This window comes from Salvelinus namaycush, chromosome 40, assembly GCF_016432855.1.
Source record: "Salvelinus namaycush isolate Seneca chromosome 40, SaNama_1.0, whole genome shotgun sequence".
In the NCBI taxonomy this organism is placed as follows: Eukaryota; Metazoa; Chordata; class Actinopteri; order Salmoniformes; family Salmonidae; genus Salvelinus; species Salvelinus namaycush.
Window position 1 is genome coordinate 11414287 of NC_052346.1, and position 18513 is coordinate 11432799.

Genomic DNA, 18513 nt, shown 5'->3' on the forward strand with positions numbered 1-18513 from the left:
GACAACAGGGAGTTAGTGTGAATGTCTATAGGGCTGACTATAGGACAACAGGGAGGTAGTGTGAATGTCTATAGGGCTGACTATAGGACAACATGGAGGTAGTGTGAATGTCTATAGGGCTGACTATAGGACAACAGGGAGGTAGTGTGAATGTCTATAGTGCTGACTATAGGACAACAGGGAGGTAGTGTGAATGTCTATAGGGCTGACTATATGACAACAGGGAGGTAGTGTGAATGTCTATAGGGCTGACTATATGACAACATGGAGGTAGTGTGAATGTCTATAGGGCTGACTATATGACAACATGGAGGTAGTGTGAATGTCTATAGTGCTGACTATAGGACAACAGGGAGGTAGTGTGAATGTCTATAGGGCTGACTATAGGACAACAGGGAGGCAGTGTGAATGTCTATAGTGCTGACTATATGACAACAGGGAGGTAGTGTGAATGTCTATAGTGCTGACTATAGGACAACAGGGAGGTAGTGTGAATGTCTATAGGGCTGACTATAGGACAACATGGAGGTAGTGTGAATGTCTATAGTGCTGACTATAGGACAACAGGGAGGTAGTGTGAATGTCTATAGGGCTGACTATAGGACAACAGGGAGGTAGTGTGAATGTCTATAGTGCTGACTATAGGACAACATGGAGGCAGTGTGAATGTCTATAGTGCTGACTATAGGACAACATGGAGGTAGTGTGAATGTCTATAGGGCTGACTATATGACAACATGGAGGTAGTGTGAATGTCTATAGGGCTGACTATATGACAACAGGGAGGTAGTGTGAATGTCTATAGGGCTGACTATATGACAACATGGAGGTAGTGTGAATGTCTATAGTGCTGACTATATGACAACAGGGAGGTAGTGTGAATGTCTATAGTGCTGACTATAGGACAACAGGGAGGTAGTGTGAATGTCTATAGTGCTGACTATAGGACAACATGGAGGTAGTGTGAATGTCTATAGGGCTGACTATAGGACAACAGGGAGGTAGTGTGAATGTCTATAGGGCTGACTATAGGACAACAGGGAGGTAGTGTGAATGTCTATAGGGCTGACTATAGGACAACATGGAGGCAGTGTGAATGTCTATAGGGCTGACTATAGGACAACATGGAGGTAGTGTGAATGTCTATAGGGCTGACTATAGGACAACATGGAGGTAGTGTGAATGTCTATAGTGCTGACTATAGGACAACAGGGAGGCAGTGTGAATGTCTATAGGGCTGACTATAGGACAACAGGGAGGTAGTGTGAATGTCTATAGTGCTGACTATATGACAACATGGAGGTAGTGTGAATGTCTATAGGGCTGACTATAGGACAACAGGGAGGTAGTGTGAATGTCTATAGTGCTGACTATATGACAACAGGGAGGTAGTGTGAATGTCTATAGGGCTGACTATAGGACAACAGGGAGGTAGTGTGAATGTCTATAGTGCTGACTATAGGACAACAGGGAGGTAGTGTGAATGTCTATAGGGCTGACTATAGGACAACAGGGAGGCAGTGTGAATGTCTATAGTGCTGACTATAGGACAACAGGGAGGCAGTGTGAATGTCTATAGGGCTGAATAGGACAACAGGGAGGTAGTGTGAATGTCTATAGTGCTGACTATAGGACAACAGGGAGGTAGTGTGAATGTCTATAGGGCTGACTATAGGACAACAGGGAGGCAGTGTGAATGTCTATAGTGCTGACTATAGGACAACAGGGAGGTAGTGTGAATGTCTATAGTGCTGACTATAGGACAACATGGAGGCAGTGTGAATGTCTATAGTGCTGACTATAGGACAACATGGAGGTAGTGTGAATGTCTATAGTGCTGACTATAGGACAACATGGAGGTAGTGTGAATGTCTATAGGGCTGACTATAGGACAACATGGAGGTAGTGTGAATGTCTATAGGGCTGACTATAGGACAACATGGAGGTAGTGTGAATGTCTATAGGGCTGACTATAGGACAACATGGAGGTAGTGTGAATGTCTATAGGGCTGACTATATGACAACATGGAGGTAGTGTGAATGTCTATAGGGCTGACTATATGACAACATGGAGGTAGTGTGAATGTCTATAGGGCTGACTATATGACAACAGGGAGGTAGTGTGAATGTCTATAGGGCTGACTATATGACAACATGGAGGTAGTGTGAATGTCTATAGGGCTGACTATATGACAACAGGGAGGTAGTGTGAATGTCTATAGGGCTGACTATAGGACAACAGGGAGGTAGTGTGAATGTCTATAGTGCTGACTATAGGACAACAGGGAGGTAGTGTGAATGTCTATAGGGCTGACTATAGGACAACATGGAGGCAGTGTGAATGTCTATAGGGCTGACTATAGGACAACAGGGAGGTAGTGTGAATGTCTATAGGGCTGACTATAGGACAACATGGAGGTAGTGTGAATGTCTATAGGGCTGACTATATGACAACATGGAGGTAGTGTGAATGTCTATAGTGCTGACTATATGACAACAGGGAGGTAGTGTGAATGTCTATAGTGCTGACTATAGGACAACAGGGAGGTAGTGTGAATGTCTATAGTGCTGACTATAGGACAACAGGGAGGTAGTGTGAATGTCTATAGGGCTGACTATAGGACAACAGGGAGGTAGTGTGAATGTCTATAGGGCTGACTATAGGACAACAGGGAGGTAGTGTGAATGTCTATAGGGCTGACTATAGGACAACAGGGAGGCAGTGTGAATGTCTATAGGGCTGACTATAGGTCAACATGGAGGTAGTGTGAATGTCTATAGGGCTGACTATAGGACAACAGGGAGGTAGTGTGAATGTCTATAGGGCTGACTATAGGACAACAGGGAGGTAGTGTGAATGTCTATAGGGCTGACTATAGGACAACAAGGAGGTAGTGTGAATGTCTATAGTGCTGACTATAGGACAACATGGAGGTAGTGTGAATGTCTATAGTGCTGACTATAGGACAACAGGGAGGTAGTGTGAATGTCTATAGGGCTGACTATAGGACAACATAGAGGTAGTGTGAATGTCTATAGGGCTGACTATAGGACAACATGGAGGTAGTGTGAATGTCTATAGGGCTGACTATAGGACAACATGGAGGTAGTGTGAATGTCTATAGGGCTGACTATAGGACAACAGGGAGGTAGTGTGAATGTCTATAGTGCTGACTATAGGACAACATGGAGGTAGTGTGAATGTCTATAGTGCTGACTATAGGACAACAGGGAGGCAGTGTGAATGTCTATAGGGCTGACTATAGGACAACAGGGAGGTAGTGTGAATGTCTATAGTGCTGACTATATGACAACATGGAGGTAGTGTGAATGTCTATAGGGCTGACTATAGGACAACAGGGAGGTAGTGTGAATGTCTATAGTGCTGACTATAGGACAACAGGGAGGTAGTGTGAATGTCTATAGGGCTGACTATAGGACAACAGGGAGGTAGTGTGAATGTCTATAGTGCTGACTATATGACAACAGGGAGGTAGTGTGAATGTCTATAGGGCTGACTATAGGACAACAGGGAGGTAGTGTGAATGTCTATAGTGCTGACTATAGGACAACAGGGAGGTAGTGTGAATGTCTATAGGGCTGACTATATGACAACAGGGAGGCAGTGTGAATGTCTATAGTGCTGACTATAGGACAACAGGGAGGTAGTGTGAATGTCTATAGGGCTGACTATAGGACAACAGGGAGGCAGTGTGAATGTCTATAGTGCTGACTATAGGACAACAGGGAGGCAGTGTGAATGTCTATAGGGCTGAATAGGACAACAGGGAGGTAGTGTGAATGTCTATAGTGCTGACTATAGGACAACAGGGAGGTAGTGTGAATGTCTATAGGGCTGACTATAGGACAACAGGGAGGCAGTGTGAATGTCTATAGTGCTGACTATAGGACAACAGGGAGGTAGTGTGAATGTCTATAGTGCTGACTATAGGACAACATGGAGGCAGTGTGAATGTCTATAGTGCTGACTATAGGACAACATGGAGGTAGTGTGAATGTCTATAGGGCTGACTATATGACAACATGGAGGTAGTGTGAATGTCTATAGGGCTGACTATATGACAACAGGGAGGTAGTGTGAATGTCTATAGGGCTGACTATATGACAACATGGAGGTAGTGTGAATGTCTATAGGGCTGACTATATGACAACAGGGAGGTAGTGTGAATGTCTATAGGGCTGACTATAGGACAACAGGGAGGTAGTGTGAATGTCTATAGGGCTGACTATAGGACAACAGGGAGGTAGTGTGAATGTCTATAGTGCTGACTATAGGACAACAGGGAGGTAGTGTGAATGTCTATAGTGCTGACTATATGACAACATGGAGGTAGTGTGAATGTCTATAGTGCTGACTATAGGACAACAGGGAGGTAGTGTGAATGTCTATAGGGCTGACTATAGGACAACATGGAGGTAGTGTGAATGTCTATAGGGCTGACTATAGGACAACAGGGAGGCAGTGTGAATGTCTATAGTGCTGACTATAGGACAACAGGGAGGTAGTGTGAATGTCTATAGTGCTGACTATAGGACAACATGGAGGTAGTGTGAATGTCTATAGTGCTGACTATAGGACAACAGGGAGGTAGTGTGAATGTCTATAGGGCTGACTATAGGTCAACATGGAGGTAGTGTGAATGTCTATAGGGCTGACTATAGGACAACATGGAGGTAGTGTGAATGTCTATAGGGCTGACTATAGGACAACATGGAGGTAGTGTGAATGTCTATAGGGCTGACTATAGGACAACATGGAGGTAGTGTGAATGTCTATAGGGCTGACTATAGGACAACATGGAGGTAGTGTGAATGTCTATAGGGCTGACTATAGGACAACATGGAGGTAGTGTGAATGTCTATAGGGCTGACTATAGGACAACAGGGAGGTAGTGTGAATGTCTATAGTGCTGACTATAGGACAACATGGAGGTAGTGTGAATGTCTATAGTGCTGACTATAGGACAACATGGAGGTAGTGTGAATGTCTATAGTGCTGACTATAGGACAACATGGAGGTAGTGTGAATGTCTATAGGGCTGACTATAGGACAACATGGAGGTAGTGTTAATGTCTATAGTGCTGACTATAGGACAACAGGGAGGCAGTGTGAATGTCTATAGGGCTGACTATAGGACAACAGGGAGGTAGTGTGAATGTCTATAGTGCTGACTATAGGACAACATGGAGGTAGTGTGAATGTCTATAGGGCTGACTATAGGACAACATGGAGGTAGTGTTAATGTCTATAGTGCTGACTATAGGACAACAGGGAGGCAGTGTGAATGTCTATAGGGCTGACTATAGGACAACAGGGAGGTAGTGTGAATGTCTATAGTGCTGACTATAGGACAACAGGGAGGTAGTGTGAATGTCTATAGTGCTGACTATATGACAACAGGGAGGTAGTGTGAATGTCTATAGGGCTGACTATAGGACAACAGGGAGGTAGTGTGAATGTCTATAGTGCTGACTATAGGACAACAGGGAGGTAGTGTGAATGTCTATAGGGCTGACTATAGGACAACAGGGAGGCAGTGTGAATGTCTATAGTGCTGACTATAGGACAACAGGGAGGCAGTGTGAATGTCTATAGGGCTGACTATAGGACAACAGGGAGGTAGTGTGAATGTCTATAGGGCTGACTATAGGACAACAGGGAGGCAGTGTGAATGTCTATAGGGCTGACTATAGGACAACATGGAGGTAGTGTGAATGTCTATAGGGCTGACTATATGACAACAGGGAGGTAGTGTGAATGTCTATAGGGCTGACTATAGGACAACATGGAGGTAGTGTGCATGTCTATAGGGCTGACTATATGACAACATGGAGGTAGTGTGAATGTCTATAGGGCTGACTATAGGACAACAGGGAGGCAGTGTGAATGTCTATAGTGCTGACTATAGGACAACAGGGAGGTAGTGTGAATGTCTATAGTGCTGACTATATGACAACAGGGAGGTAGTGTGAATGTCTATAGGGCTGACTATAGGACAACATGGAGGTAGTGTGAATGTCTATAGTGCTGACTATATGACAACATGGAGGTAGTGTGAATGTCTATAGTGCTGACTATATGACAACATGGAGGTAGTGTGAATGTCTATAGGGCTGACTATAGGACAACATGGAGGTAGTGTGAATGTCTATAGGGCTGACTATAGGACAACAGGGAGGCAGTGTGAATGTCTATAGGGCTGACTATCGGACAACAGGGAGGTAGTGTGAATGTCTATAGGGCTGACTATAGGACAACAGGGAGGCAGTGTGAATGTCTATAGTGCTGACTATAGGACAACAAGGAGGTAGTGTGAATGTCTATAGTGCTGACTATATGACAACAGGGAGGTAGTGTGAATGTCTATAGTGCTGATTATAGGACAACAGGGAGGCAGTGTGAATGTCTATAGTGCTGATTATATTACAACAGGGAGGCAGTGTGAATGTCTATAGGGCTGATTATAGGACAACATGGAGGTAGTGTGAATGTCTATAGTGCTGATTATAGGACAACAGGGAGGTAGTGTGAATGTCTATAGGGCTGACTATAGGACAACATGGAGGCAGTGTGAATGTTTATAGGGCTGATTATAGGACAACAGGGAGGTAGTGTGAATGTCTATAGGGCTGACTATAGGACAACAGGGAGGCAGTGTGAATGTCTATAGTGCTGACTATAGGACAACAGGGAGGCAGTGTGAATGTCTATAGGGCTGACTATAGGACAACAGGGAGGTAGTGTGAATGTCTATAGGGCTGATTATAGGACAACATGGAGGTAGTGTGAATGTCTATAGTGCTGATTATAGGACAACAGGGAGGCAGTGTGAATGTCTATAGGGCTGATTATAGGACAACATGGAGGTAGTGTGAATGTCTATAGTGCTGATTATAGGACAACAGGGAGGTAGTGTGAATGTCTATAGGGCTGATTATAGGACAACATGGAGGCAGTGTGAATGTCTATAGGGCTGACTATAGGACAACAAGGAGGTAGTGTGAATGTCTATAGTGCTGACTATAGGACAACATGGAGGTAGTGTGAATGTCTATAGTGCTGACTATAGGACAACAGGGAGGTAGTGTGAATGTCTATAGTGCTGACTATAGGACAACAAGGAGGCAGTGTGAATGTCTATAGTGCTGACTATAGGACAACAAGGAGGCAGTGTGAATGTCTATAGTGCTGACTATAGGACAACATGGAGGTAGTGTGAATGTCTATACTGCTGACTATAGGACAACAGGGAGGCAGTGTGAATGTCTATAGTGCTGACTATAGGACAACAGGGAGGTAGTGTGAATGTCTATAGGGCTGACTATAGGACAACAGGGAGGCAGTGTGAATGTCTATAGGGCTGACTATATGACAACAGGGAGGTAGTGTGAATGTCTATAGTGCTGACTATAGGACAACATGGAGGCAGTGTGAATGTCTATAGGGCTGACTATATGACAACAGGGAGGTAGTGTGAATGTCTATAGTGCTGACTATAGGACAACAGGGAGGTAGTGTGAATGTCTATAGTGCTGACTATATGACAACATGGAGGTAGTGTGAATGTCTCTAGTGCTGACTATAGGACAACATGGAGGTAGTGTGAATGTCTATAGGGCTGATTATATGACAACATGGAGGTAGTGTGAATGTCTATAGTGCTGACTATATGACAACATGGAGGTAGTGTGAATGTCTATAGGGCTGACTATATGACAACAGGGAGGTAGTGTGAATGTTTATAGGGCTGATTATAGGACAACATGGAGGCAGTGTGAATGTCTATAGTGCTGACTATATGACAACAGGGAGGTAGTGTGAATGTCTATAGTGCTGACTATAGGACAACATGGAGGCAGTGTGAATGTCTATAGGGCTGACTATAGGACAACATGGAGGTAGTGTGAATGTCTATAGTGCTGACTATAGGACAACATGGAGGCAGTGTGAATGTCTATAGTGCTGACTATAGGACAACAGGGAGGTAGTGTGAATGTCTATAGTGCTGACTATATGACAACAGGGAGGTAGTGTGAATGTCTATAGTGCTGACTATAGGACAACAGGGAGGTAGTGTGAATGTCTATAGGGCTGACTATAGGACAACAGGGAGGTAGTGTGAATGTCTATAGTGCTGACTATAGGACAACAGGGAGGTAGTGTGAATGTCTATAGTGCTGACTATAGGACAACATGGAGGCAGTGTGAATGTCTATAGTGCTGACTATAGGACAACAGGGAGGTAGTGTGAATGTCTATAGTGCTGACTATAGGACAACATGGAGGTAGTGTGAATGTCTATAGGGCTGACTATAGGACAACAGGGAGGCAGTGTGAATGTCTATAGGGCTGACTATAGGACAACATGGAGGTAGTGTGAATGTCTATAGGGCTGACTATAGGACAACAGGGAGGCAGTGTGAATGTCTATAGTGCTGACTATAGGACAACAGGGAGGTAGTGTGAATGTCTATAGTGCTGACTATAGGACAACAGGGAGGCAGTGTGAATGTCTATAGGGCTGACTATAGGACAACAGGGAGGTAGTGTGAATGTCTATAGTGCTGACTATAGGACAACAGGGAGGTAGTGTGAATGTCTATAGTGCTGACTATATGACAACAGGGAGGTAGTGTGAATGTCTATAGTGCTGACTATAGGACAACAGGGAGGTAGTGTGAATGTCTATAGGGCTGACTATAGGACAACAGGGAGGTAGTGTGAATGTCTATAGTGCTGACTATAGGACAACAGGGAGGTAGTGTGAATGTCTATAGTGCTGACTATAGGACAACATGGAGGCAGTGTGAATGTCTATAGTGCTGACTATAGGACAACAGGGAGGTAGTGTGAATGTCTATAGTGCTGACTATAGGACAACATGGAGGTAGTGTGAATGTCTATAGGGCTGACTATAGGACAACATGGAGGCAGTGTGAATGTCTATAGTGCTGACTATAGGACAACAGGGAGGCAGTGTGAATGTCTATAGTGCTGACTATATGACAACAGGGAGGTAGTGTGAATGTCTATAGTGCTGACTATATGACAACAGGGAGGTAGTGTGAATGTCTATAGTGCTGACTATAGGACAACAGGGAGGTAGTGTGAATGTCTATAGGGCTGACTATAGGACAACAGGGAGGTAGTGTGAATGTCTATAGTGCTGACTATAGGACAACATGGAGGTAGTGTGAATGTCTATAGTGCTGACTATAGGACAACAGGGAGGTAGTGTGAATGTCTATAGGGCTGACTATAGGACAACAGGGAGGTAGTGTGAATGTCTATAGGGCTGACTATAGGACAACAGGGAGGTAGTGTGAATGTCTATAGGGCTGACTATAGGACAACATGGAGGTAGTGTGAATGTCTATAGTGCTGACTATAGGACAACAGGGAGGTAGTGTGAATGTCTATAGTGCTGACTATAGGACAACAGGGAGGTAGTGTGAATGTCTATAGGGCTGACTATATGACAACAGGGAGGTAGTGTGAATGTCTATAGTGCTGACTATATGACAACAGGGAGGTAGTGTGAATGTCTATAGTGCTGACTATATGACAACAGGGAGGTAGTGTGAATGTCTATAGTGCTGACTATATGACAACAGGGAGGTAGTGTGAATGTCTATAGGGCTGACTATAGGACAACAGGGAGGCAGTGTGAATGTCTATAGTGCTGACTATATGACAACAGGGAGGTAGTGTGAATGTCTATAGTGCTGACTATAGGACAACAGGGAGGCAGTGTGAATGTCTATAGTGCTGACTATAGGACAACAGGGAGGCAGTGTGAATGTCTATAGTGCTGACTATATGACAACAGGGAGGTAGTGTGAATGTCTATAGTGCTGACTATAGGACAACAGGGAGGCAGTGTGAATGTCTATAGTGCTGACTATATGACAACAGGGAGGCAGTGTGAATGTCTATAGGGCTGACTATATGACAACATGGAGGTAGTGTGAATGTCTATAGGGCTGACTATAGGACAACAGGGAGGCAGTGTGAATGTCTATAGGGCTGACTATAGGACAACATGGAGGTAGTGTGAATGTCTATAGGGCTGACTATAGGACAACAGGGAGGTAGTGTGAATGTCTATAGGGCTGACTATAGGACAACAGGGAGGCAGTGTGAATGTCTATAGGGCTGACTATAGGACAACAGGGAGGTAGTGTGAATGTCTATAGTGCTGACTATATGACAACAGGGAGGCAGTGTGAATGTCTATAGTGCTGACTATAGGACAACAGGGAGGTAGTGTGAATGTCTATAGGGCTGACTATAGGACAACAGGGAGGTAGTGTGAATGTCTATAGGGCTGACTATAGGACAACAGGGAGGCAGTGTGAATGTCTATAGTGCTGACTATAGGACAACAGGGAGGCAGTGTGAATGTCTATAGTGCTGACTATAGGACAACAGGGAGGCAGTGTGCATGTCTATAGTGCTGACTATAGGACAACATGGAGGCAGTGTGAATGTCTATAGTGCTGACTATAGGACAACATGGAGGCAGTGTGAATGTCTATAGTGCTGACTATAGGACAACATGGAGGCAGTGTGAATGTCTATAGGGCTGACTATATGACAACATGGAGGTAGTGTGAATGTCTCTAGTGCTGACTATAGGACAACAGGGAGGCAGTGTGAATGTCTATAGTGCTGACTATAGGACAACAGGGAGGCAGTGTGCATGTCTATAGTGCTGACTATAGGACAACATGGAGGCAGTGTGAATGTCTATAGTGCTGACTATAGGACAACAGGGAGGCAGTGTGAATGTCTATAGTGCTGACTATAGGACAACATGGAGGCAGTGTGAATGTCTATAGTGCTGACTATAGGACAACATGGAGGCAGTGTGAATGTCTATAGTGCTGACTATAGGACAACATGGAGGCAGTGTGAATGTCTATAGTGCTGACTATAGGACAACAGGGAGGCAGTGTGAATGTCTATAGTGCTGACTATAGGACAACATGGAGGCAGTGTGAATGTCTATAGTGCTGACTATAGGACAACATGGAGGCAGTGTGAATGTCTATAGTGCTGACTATAGGACAACAGGGAGGCAGTGTGAATGTCTATAGTGCTGACTATAGGACAACATGGAGGCAGTGTGAATGTCTATAGTGCTGACTATAGGACAACAGGGAGGCAGTGTGAATGTCTATAGTGCTGACTATAGGACAACAGGGAGGCAGTGTGCATGTCTATAGTGCTGACTATAGGACAACATGGAGGCAGTGTGAATGTCTATAGTGCTGACTATAGGACAACATGGAGGCAGTGTGAATGTCTATAGTGCTGACTATAGGACAACATGGAGGCAGTGTGAATGTCTATAGGGCTGACTATATGACAACATGGAGGTAGTGTGAATGTCTATAGGGCTGACTATAGGACAACATGGAGGTAGTGTGAATGTCTATAGGGCTGACTATAGGACAACAGGGAGGTAGTGTGAATGTCTATAGTGCTGACTATAGGACAACAGGGAGGTAGTGTGAATGTCTATAGTGCTGACCTGGAATGACCAAGAGGCTCAGTTATATCATTATTTCACGCCTGACTTCCCTTTGCGCAGACCTGTCAGTTTACAGTGTCAGTATGGCAGTGATAGCCTGTCATGTCACCTCCAGAGATACCAACGTGTGTGTGTGTGTGTGTGTGTGTGTGTGTGTGTGTGTGTGTGTGTGTGTGTGTGTGTGTGTGTGTGTGTGTGTGTGTGTGTGTGTGTGTGTGTGTGTGTGTGTACACACACACACATGCCCCACAGCATGCCCTGGCTCTTGGCCTAGATCTCCATGGTCAAATGAATACGGCCTTGTCCAAACCTGGGCAGCCGCTAAGGTGAGAGTAAGGACAAGCACCTAGTCTTTCCTCTGGTTAGTTCACCATTAAATATGTGACTGCGATAAATGGAGCAATTAGCATTTATTAACCCATCTCTTTCAACACACCTGTGGTTTTCCCCTGCTCAGACATTGCATGCGTCAACCAATGGTTACCTGCCATGTCATCAACTGTAACGTGAGGCATCAGATTGCTATAACATACTGTATAATGTGGTTAACTGATGCGCAAAATACTTATCCAGGAGTTGTAAGATCTGGCATGCATCAGCAATGTCTGAGCAAGGGAACACGACCGCCGTCTTCCCATGACCCTATTGTGTCGCTGCGTTTTGCTGAAGCTCATTGGCTGAGTGAAAAATGAGCAGTTTATACAATGCTTAGCCTGTAACACTTGCTTGGCGCTGGGCTGACGCCGAGAAAGAAAGAGAGAGAGAGAAATGGAGAGAGAGAGAGATCAAGGAGAGGGGAAAGAAGGAAGGAGAGATGAAGGGGAGATTTACTCTGATTACATCCCGGGGATGTCAATATCTCCTGCGAGCAGCGACTGCTAACACCACCAACACTCCATCACCCTCAGCTGGCAATTATATAGCATAATACATGATCCAATAAACCACCCTACGTTCCCCTCTCTCCATCTCTCCCTCCACCCCCTCTACTCTCTCTCTCTCCTCATCTCTCCCCCCACTCTTTATCTACCCCTCTATCACTCTCTCCTTCATCCTCTACCCTCTCTCTCTTCTCCCAGCTATAAAACCCTCCTATACAGCGCTATTGTCTATCACAGTTTGTTCTTGGAGGGAGCCATGAGAATCTGTGCTCATTAGAGATGTCAGCTGCTCACCCAGGCATAGCAGAATAGCGAGACTAGCCTCTTATAAACAGTACACAGAGGATATACAGACACACACAGAGAGGCAAGAGACACACACACACACACACACTTTGATGAGAAGTGCAGCACTGGGACACCTGAACTGTACTGTGTTACTATTAATTTCCAGTACCGCTTGAACTGTTTAGAGACAAAAACAGTCTTTGAAAGTGTGCCTGCAGTGCTGCTGTTCTAAGATTGTTTCTCTTCCAAACAGCCTGATTAAGCTGACCTTCAGGCAGAGGGAAATCATTAGAAGTGTTTGAGTAGTGTGAACATCCTGTAATGAAGTATTCACACAGCCATAGGTAACCATTTCTTCAGGATGTCAATTTACTGGAGAGCAGCACACCTTCCACAGCCCGACATGAATAAAAAGACAAGTCATTGTTGCAGTGACTAGTGTCTCGCATATATTTTTGGTTCGACTTTTTTACAAAGCACAAAATACCTCTGAAGTGTCAAATGGAGTTTACAATAACATACCAGGTTAAATAAAGATAATATTAATAAACAATGTGAAACAATAAACAACGTCAACATTTGAGTAGCGCATACCCAAAATGGCCACCACGATGTCATCCTTGAGGATTTCGATGGACCCCCGGGACAAGAAGTAGAGGGCAGTAAGCACGTCTCCACAGTGGACCAGTGTGTCGCCCGGTGGGGAGTGCGTGGTCTTGAACCTCATGGCCAGGGCCCTCAGGCAGCCCTTAGTAGCCCCTTGGAATGCCTTGCAGCCCTGGAGCAGACTCGCGTTGAGGTGGAGGCAGATATCAGCCTGGAGACACTCTGGGAAACCCTTTAGGACCTGGGGGCGTGAAAAGACAGGCCACAGCAATAGGAGAATGGTCACATAGGACTGGGATGGAAGTGTTTATGGTGTTATCAGAGATGTGCTGACAAACTAACTCGAGACGTCTTTGGGTGTGAGTTTGGTTTGAGTTTGCGAGTCAGATTTGGTTTGGAATCCAGAGTGGGTTGATACAATTGCCAATTGTGTTTTGGTCTTCTTCTCAAAATCTAAATACTGCATTGTCATATGTGACTGTTTGAGGGGGTATTTTTATGGCATCTTTCCATAGTTTTTAATCAGAGTACTAGCAGGTGGGGGTAAACAGCTAGATATCCAACACTGCTATACAAGACACAACAAACTAGGAAAACATGGAAACAAACATGGAAACATGTCTTCCCTTTGATTAAAAAAAAATAATTAGCACAAGTGTGCTCATGAGGGAACTTTCTATCTTAGTGGGGTATCATTAGTGTCTGTGATTCAGATTTATTATAAAAAAGAATAAATAAAATACTCACCTCAAAACTGAATTAACCTGTCATGTCATTTAGAGTTTAAGGATCAGAGTGACAAAAGTATTTCAACTATTTAAATTACTACATGCTTAAATGCAAATAGTTTCACTGGAAAAAATGTCACCTAAATGATTCAGTGACATAATTGCCCTCAATTGGAAAACAAGTAATTTGCCTGGGACTGAACACCACACAGGGTCAACGGTTACAGGTTAAAGGTCATGAGATGACTGTAAACAGAGGATCAAATCTTGAACTGTGACATCACAGAGGACCAGAGGGCAAAGGAAAGGCTTCAAACACACAAAAGGGGAAAATGAAACAATAAAACATTCTTACTCTATATCACATAGAAAACAATGACCTTATTAACAAAAAACGAATCTGGACAAATCTAAATTTCTTGAAAAAGAGAGGCTATTTTTCAATAGTTGGGGAATAAAATCATAGCAGCAGATTTTGGAAAGGAGAGATTGAACAACATTTGGCAAGTGCAGGTGCAATATCGCTGGACATGTGCCAAGCCTCCCACATGGAGGGAAACCTGGCCGTGCCAGGCTGTCTGTGCCTCTCCCATTGGCAGTATTCACAGCCTGGTAACTGCCATATAAAATTATGTGACTGTGTTTGAATACACAGATTTCATGCAAACGGTGACCTTGTGACAAGCCACATGCAAGTCAATCTGTGATGGACAATATGGGCTGCTAGAAGCACTGAGGGTTATACTACTGGCTGGCATGCAATGTGGAAGTCAGTATGTACACTGAGTGTACAAAACATTAAGAACACCTGCTCTTTCCAGGTGAAAGCTATGATCCCTTATTGATGTCACATGTTAAATCCACTTCAATCAGTGTAGATGAAGGGGAGGAGACAGGTAAAAGAAGGATTTTTAAGACTTGAGACAACTGAGACATGGATTGTGTATGTGTGCCATTCAGAGGGTGAATGGGCAACACAAAATATTTAAGCGCCTTTGAACGGGGTATTGTAGTAGGTACCAGGCGCACCTGTTTGTGTGTGACAAGAACTGCAACACTGCTGGGTTTTTCACGCTCAACAATTTCCCGTGTGTATCAAGAATAGTCCACCACCCAAAGGACATCCAGCCAACTTGACACAACTATCTGAAGCATTGGAGTCAACATGGTCCTGCATCCCTGTGGAAAGCTTTCGACACCTTGTAGAGTCCATGTGCTGACGAATTGAGGCTGTTCTGAGGGCAAAAGGGGGGTTGCAACTCAGTATTAGGAAGGTGTTCGTAATGTTTTCTATACTCAGTGTACAAGGCATGATCTAGAGAGGGCTACAGTATTTAAAAGTAACTGGGGAGCATGCCTTCAAATTAACGTGCTTTTTTTCCTAGACTATAAAGACGAAGTTATGGATTTTAATAAATGTATTCTTTGATTTTCGTCTTGGTCTACGATTTACTACACTATGCCATTTTTGAAAACAACACGTTTCTTTGAACACAGTACCTCCTGCTCTTACCAGAGTGATGAAGTCATTCCATTTGACATGAGGCAGACAAGGAAAAGACACATTTAAATAAGTACAGTTAACATCACCAGGGGAAAAGCCGGTTTACATACAGTATCCATGGCTTTCATTCTAGAGTTTAGAATCCTAATCAAGATCATAATAATGTCATATAACCATGTCGCTAAGGGAACACACTAGGCTTTATGTTAATGGTAAGAACCGTCTTGCAGACAAGGTTGTTTAAGGTCAGAAAAAACATTGAACAGCTTCACCGAGAAGCTAAGTGCTGTAGGAGAAACACAGCAATGCAGTAACATAACCGCATCGTCAAACTGTGGGGCTGAACATTAAAAACCTATTGAAGAACAGCAGCAATCTGAATCATCAATCTGAGACTTAACCATTATGCATTCTCTTATCCCACCATAAGGCTAACATTATGTCCCAATATGAGCATATTTTTTGCTAATGTCTCACTTTGAAGACTTATTAGCCCCCCCCACACACACACACACACACAAACACGCACACACACAGCCTCCCAACCCCCTACACCCCCACCCACCCACCCCCACCCTCCTCCCCACACAACCCCCACACACTCCCCCCATTCGCACCATATTCATGTCGATGCCGTTGGTGTAGTTCCAGGCATGTTGGAAGTACTCCTCCAGGCGTTGCCTCAGTGGGTTGGGGATCTGGTGGAAGCGGATGAATTCTTTGACCCGGAGCATCTGCAGGTGGTACCGCGCCGTACCGGAGTACAACCGCTGGATGATAGCCGACACATTACCAAAGATACTGGCGTACATTAGGGCTGCGAGAGGGAGAATCACACCAGACAGGTGATCATCATGTCGTCATCACTGTTAGCAATATTCTATTTTCCCTTAATTAATCAGTAGCTAGGAATATAGTAGTACAATAACTTACAGAGTAGTACTACTTGGCTTTACAGTAATAGTGATTCATTGTAGTAATATGTATAACGTATTCATTTGTTTGTTCTGTTTTCAGTCCCAGTACAGTCTAAACACTCACAGCCAATCAGCATGACACAGATGGAGAAGATCTTCTCGGAGTTGGTGTTGGGGGAGACGTTGCCAAAGCCCACGCTGGTCAGGCTACTGAAGGTAAAATAGAGGGCCGTGACGTATTTGTCCTTGATGGACGGGCCAGAGCTGGGGTCACTGTAGTTGTACCTAGGGGGTGAGATGGTACACTCAGTTCATGGTTCGATACATTTCACTGTATTTTTTCTACAGTATTATCCCAACATAATAATGGGGAAAGTATTTTTTTAAAAATCGGATTTTGTACCAATATTTCTTATTTTAATTAACAAATCATGACGTTCTTTCCTATCATTTAACTGCATCGTTATTAAAGAGTCATGTGATACAGTAAATAGTATTGGGTACATTGAGGCACTAGTCCATGGTACATGTTGTTACGATATTCAGTAATTCAGTATATTTTAGCTTGCCTAGTACCTCTTTCCAATGGACACGCCCAGGTTATCCAGCCAGCCAATCTTGTGCTCCAGATAGGGCTTCTCCACATTGCCGATGGCGTACCAGATGCAGGCCAGCCAATGGGCAATGAGGGCGAAGATGCACATGAGGAGCATAAGGACGGCGGCGCCGTACTCTGAATATCGGTCCAGCTTACGGGCCACGCGAACTAGTCGGAGCAACCGGGCGGTCTTCAGCAGGCCAATCAGAGTTGTGGTCTGAGGGGACATAGAAGTAAACAGAGCTGTGATTGGCTGGGGGTTTGAGTGTTGCAGTACAGTGCAGGCAAGTTATTTTTTAATTGGATGCATCACAACAGGAAGCAATTTGTTGTGATTAGGGGTAACCTTACGGTCAGATCAAAGGTAAGGAGTTAGGGTTAAGATAGTACTGTTACAATCAAGCTTGGCTAAATGACCACGATCCAGTTTCTAATTCCAGTTTCTAAATCACTGAGCATGACAGTGTGTCAATGGAAGGGAACTCTGGAAAAAATAGACTGCTGTCTAAACCAGCAGAGAGCAGTGGCAATAATATAAATATAACATAACATATTTCCGTCATTCTAAAATGAGGGGTGAGGGGGATTTATCAAGCCTACATACTGATACTAAGACGACTGCAGAAAAAATATGTTTTTAAAGAACAATAAAAACAAATCTAAAATAACTGAGCTTTTGACAGTGAACGTCCAAGTCTTCCAGCCAGGCAGCATGAAAGCAAACACCACGCCTCTCCTGTCCTCCCACCCCTCCTTCTGTTCAGTTTCATTTAAACAGCCTTAATCCTGGCATCTCTCCATCTCAATTCCTGCCCAGCTAAATTAACACGGTGACAAAAAAAACAATAAACGACCACGGCCTGCCATGAGATAAGAGCTGATTTATTAGTGTCGCACAGTCTGCAAACAGCATAAGTGAGTCTTAGGGAAACGCTAATAGTTTGTTCCTCGTCTCATCAGGACTGACGATTATAGTAATATCCTGAGGGAAGTCATTACTACTACTGTTTCTCATCCTCTACAGTCACTCAGCTCTCTGCACCTGTACACATTTATTTACAGGGTGCTTCTCCCGTTTACACATGAGACTCAATTTGACAGTGACTATGGTTCCTTGTCTCATAGAATGGGGGTCTGATTTATGGCGCAACACTGACTCGACTCTGTCACAGGTAAATATGCTCTGGTGAGGGACACGGATGCTACTGCTCAGGCTCTGAAAGCTCCATTACAAACCGACCGGCCCATCTGCCCAAATCTTCCCCCTAAATCACTGCAATCATTTACAGCAGCTTTCGTCTCCTTTACTCTTAGAGAAAAAATGTGTTATGGAGAACCTAAAAGGGTTCTTTGGCTGTTCTTGTAACGTCTGCTTCCAACTCACACTCTCAAACACGTAGATCCCCTGAATGCAGCTCACTCTCCAGATCCCA

At 44.2% G+C, this 18513-nt stretch overlaps 1 protein-coding gene across 1 annotated transcript in view; it reads right to left on the bottom strand.

Annotated features, from left to right (window-relative positions):
- Nucleotides 1-18513, bottom strand: part of LOC120033214 (potassium voltage-gated channel subfamily H member 7-like) — a 100593-nt gene that overhangs the window by 17147 nt on the left and 64933 nt on the right. The window contains exons 8-11 of the mRNA XM_038979497.1: nucleotides 17059-17297; nucleotides 16607-16767; nucleotides 16183-16382; nucleotides 13322-13574 (exon numbers count right to left, since the gene is read on the bottom strand). Of these exons, the coding sequence (XP_038835425.1) occupies nucleotides 13322-13574; nucleotides 16183-16382; nucleotides 16607-16767; nucleotides 17059-17297 (853 nt within the window). The remainder of the gene's footprint in view (nucleotides 1-13321; nucleotides 13575-16182; nucleotides 16383-16606; nucleotides 16768-17058; nucleotides 17298-18513) is intronic.